Source organism: Neltuma alba, unplaced genomic scaffold (genome assembly GCF_004799145.2).
Source record: "Neltuma alba isolate B1F8T4 unplaced genomic scaffold, ASM479914v2 tig00013156_pilon, whole genome shotgun sequence".
NCBI lineage: Eukaryota > Viridiplantae > Streptophyta > Magnoliopsida > Fabales > Fabaceae > Neltuma > Neltuma alba.
The window spans coordinates 121,033-124,242 of record NW_021637467.1 but is presented as its reverse complement, the minus strand read 5'-3'; the positions used below and the strand labels follow the sequence as shown (position 1 = coordinate 124,242).

Here is a 3,210-nt window from a genome sequence, read left to right as displayed (position 1 = left end):
ACTTTCTATTTTTAGGATATATTATATATTAAATAATAATAAAACTAAAAAATCATTAAATTTTCAAATAGAGGCAATAAGATTTAAAATTTTCATGGTTATAATAAAATAGTATGTTGAAAGTTACTTATAAATATCATGTTTAGTGTATTTTTTTAAATGGTATACTTTTTTATTATATTCTTAAAAAAAGTCAGCTTTCCAAATTTGACTTTTGCTTTTGTTGCCTGCTGCGTTGCTCTAAGCCATCAGGGAACCCCATTGACTTTCATGTTTTAATAAGTAGATAACTTGAAAGAAACAAATGCCACGATCAGTATTAAAATTCTCACGGAAGAAGAGAGAGAGCAACGTTCTTGAATCCTGAAGATGGGCATTGTCGCTTCATCCTCTTCCTCTTCTGCACTTTCTTCCAAAAAGTATGATGTATTTATGAGCTTCGGAGGAGACAACACCCGCACCAACTTCACTAGCCATCTTTATACTGCCCTCTGCCGCAACAAGATAGAAACCTACATGGATTACAGACTTCACAAAGGAGATGAGATCTCACCTGCACTTATCCAAGCTATCAAGAACTCCACCATATCTTTGGTGGTGTTTTCGCAAAACTATGCTTCCTCAAAATGGTGTTTGGATGAGCTCACCCAGATACTCCAATGCAAAAGGGCTCAGGGGCAGATTGTTATTCCTGTGTTTTATAAAGTTGACCCTTCAGAAGTGCGGAAGCCAGAAGGGGCTTACAAGAAGGCATTTGAGAAACATGAGAGAGCTTTTCGTCGCAACATTCACATGGTGAACAATTGGAGAAATGCTCTTTTTGAGATGGCCAACTTAGCTGGGTGGGACTCTCAAACTTGTAGGTGCGTATTCATCCCCCTAAATTTGATGCTCTTCTGGTAGATACTTTTGTTTTCAAGTGTTAATTCTTTATCTATATCTATCTATCAATTTATTTTTGGTTCTTTTCCATTGACTAGGGATGAATCAAAGCTCATTCAGAATATTGTCAACTATGTTTTAAGGAAACTGAATAATAGGTATCCATTCGCGTTGAAAGATCTTGTTGGAATTGATGAAAATTGCCACTGTATTGAATTGTTGCTGCAAAAGGCGCCAGTATTTGGAATCTGGGGTATGGGTGGCTTAGGCAAGACAACCATGGCCAAGGTTGTCTTTGCCAAACTTTTTTCTCAATTTGAAAGTAGCTGCTTCATGGAAAATGTTAGGGAAATGACAGAAAAGCATGGAATAAGTTATGTACGTGATAAACTTATATCGGAGCTATTAGATGATGAAAATTTGCATGATGGCCCATCTATAGTTTCAGGATCCACATTTGCTATGAGGAGACTTGACAGGAAAAAGGTTTTGATTGTGCTTGATGATGTATCCCATTCAAAGCATCTAGATAGTCTGGCTAAAGAATGTGGTAACTTGGGACCTGGCAGTAGAGTCATCATAACAACAAGAGATAAGCAGGTACTTGCTGGAAGAGTTGATGAGATACATGAGGCTAAGGCGCTGATTGATCATGAATCCCTAAAGCTATTCTGCTGCAAAGCCTTCCACAAAGACCACCCAGAAATTGGATATGAAGAACTATCAGAAAGGGCGGTTGCTTATGCCAAAGGGATTCCCTTGGCTTTGACAGTCTTGGGTTCATATCTTCACTCCAAGACTACCAAAGAATGGGAAAGTGCATTAAGAAAACTGAAAAAGACTCTCAATGAAGATATTCAAGAAGTATTAAAACTGAGTTATGACGAACTAAATGACGAGGACAAGGAAATGTTTGTAGATATTGCATGTTACTTAAAGGGTGAATGGGAACGAAATGTTATAAGATTATTTGAGAGCTATGGTCTCCATGCAAGTATTGGCATAAGAACCCTTTTAGATAAGACTTTAATAACTCTTGACTCCTTTAGAGTGCAAATGCATGACCTAATACAAGGAATGGGCAATGAAATTGTTCGTCAGCAGTGTTTAAAAGAACCTCGAAAAAGGAGCCATTTGTGGAATCATGAAGAAGTTTATGATGTATTGAAAAATAAAAAGGTAAGATAAAGGACTACTATTTACTTTGTTGACCAAGTTTGAGTAGGTAAAAAAAAAAAAAACACAATAAAACAAAACAAAACAAAAGAAACCAGTACAATATGATACATTTATACTTATCTCTTTTCTTCCCCCATATTTTATGTACTACAGGGTACTGATGCAATTGAAAGCATAACATTTGATATGTCTCAAATTAAAGAGGTATCCTTGACTGCTGATGCTTTCAAAAATATTCCTAATCTCAGAAGTCTCAAATTATATTCCACGTCTCCTAAAAACTGTGCAAACCTTCCTTCCGGCCTTGAGTCATTCTGTGACAGATTAAGGTACTTTTATTGGGATTTCTTTCCTTTGGAATCCCTTCCAGCATCAACCTTCTGTATGCAGAACCTTGTTGAAATTCACATGAAGTATAGCCATGTTACAAAATTGTGGGATGGTGTACAGGTATATATTGACAAACACTCGCAAATGCACACACAAATCCATGCCATTGTTTGAGAGTGAAAACACCATTGCCCTTGTGGACACTGGCATTCCGGTGATTAACTTTAACATCCTGACGAAACCTGCGCCAATCTTCCAATGCTTCCTTTGCCATGCTAAGCCCAACAACAAATGCTAGAGGAGCAATCATGCTGACTGGAGAGAATGGTGAGATTGGAGAGGCTGAGAGGCATGCGGCCACAAGGAAGTATATATTAGCAACCCGTCGAAATTGCTCATAGAGTGCTTTAGGTAAAAATGTTACAACATTGTATTTTGTAGTTGATATATCATTCCGGCAGTAAATCTGAGGCTTCTTCTCAGGGAGATGAGGGTGGTTACAATGTACAACTCTTGAAAAACCAGGACCTTGAAGGTTTTGAGCATTCTCATGTGCAGTGTGAGTTCGTCTAAGACAAGCAAATGTGTAAAGATGGCTCCTTTTAATCTTTGCTCTTAATTTACGTAGTCCCATTTAGCCAGATTTCAGCTCAATGCGGTAATCGTTTACACATGCCAACTAAGAACAACCAAGTGTAGCCTTTAGGAACGAATTATCCCCAGTTTCTTCTTCTAAAGCCTAATAAGATAAGCATTCGAAAATTATTAACCACAGCACATAAGCATGATCGTTTGATGCATAAAATGTCTGTATAATAT

At 37.4% G+C, this 3,210-nt stretch overlaps 1 protein-coding gene across 1 annotated transcript; it reads left to right on the top strand.

Annotated features, from left to right (window-relative positions):
- Positions 1–369: 369 nt before the first annotated feature.
- Positions 370–2,964, top strand: LOC114734898 (TMV resistance protein N-like). The gene is made up of 4 exons (XM_028922546.1): positions 370–863; positions 981–2,061; positions 2,215–2,511; positions 2,833–2,964. Exons 1-4 carry the CDS (start codon positions 370–372, stop codon positions 2,962–2,964), a joined length of 2,004 nt encoding a protein of 667 aa, XP_028778379.1.
- The last annotated feature ends 246 nt before the right edge of the window (positions 2,965–3,210 follow it).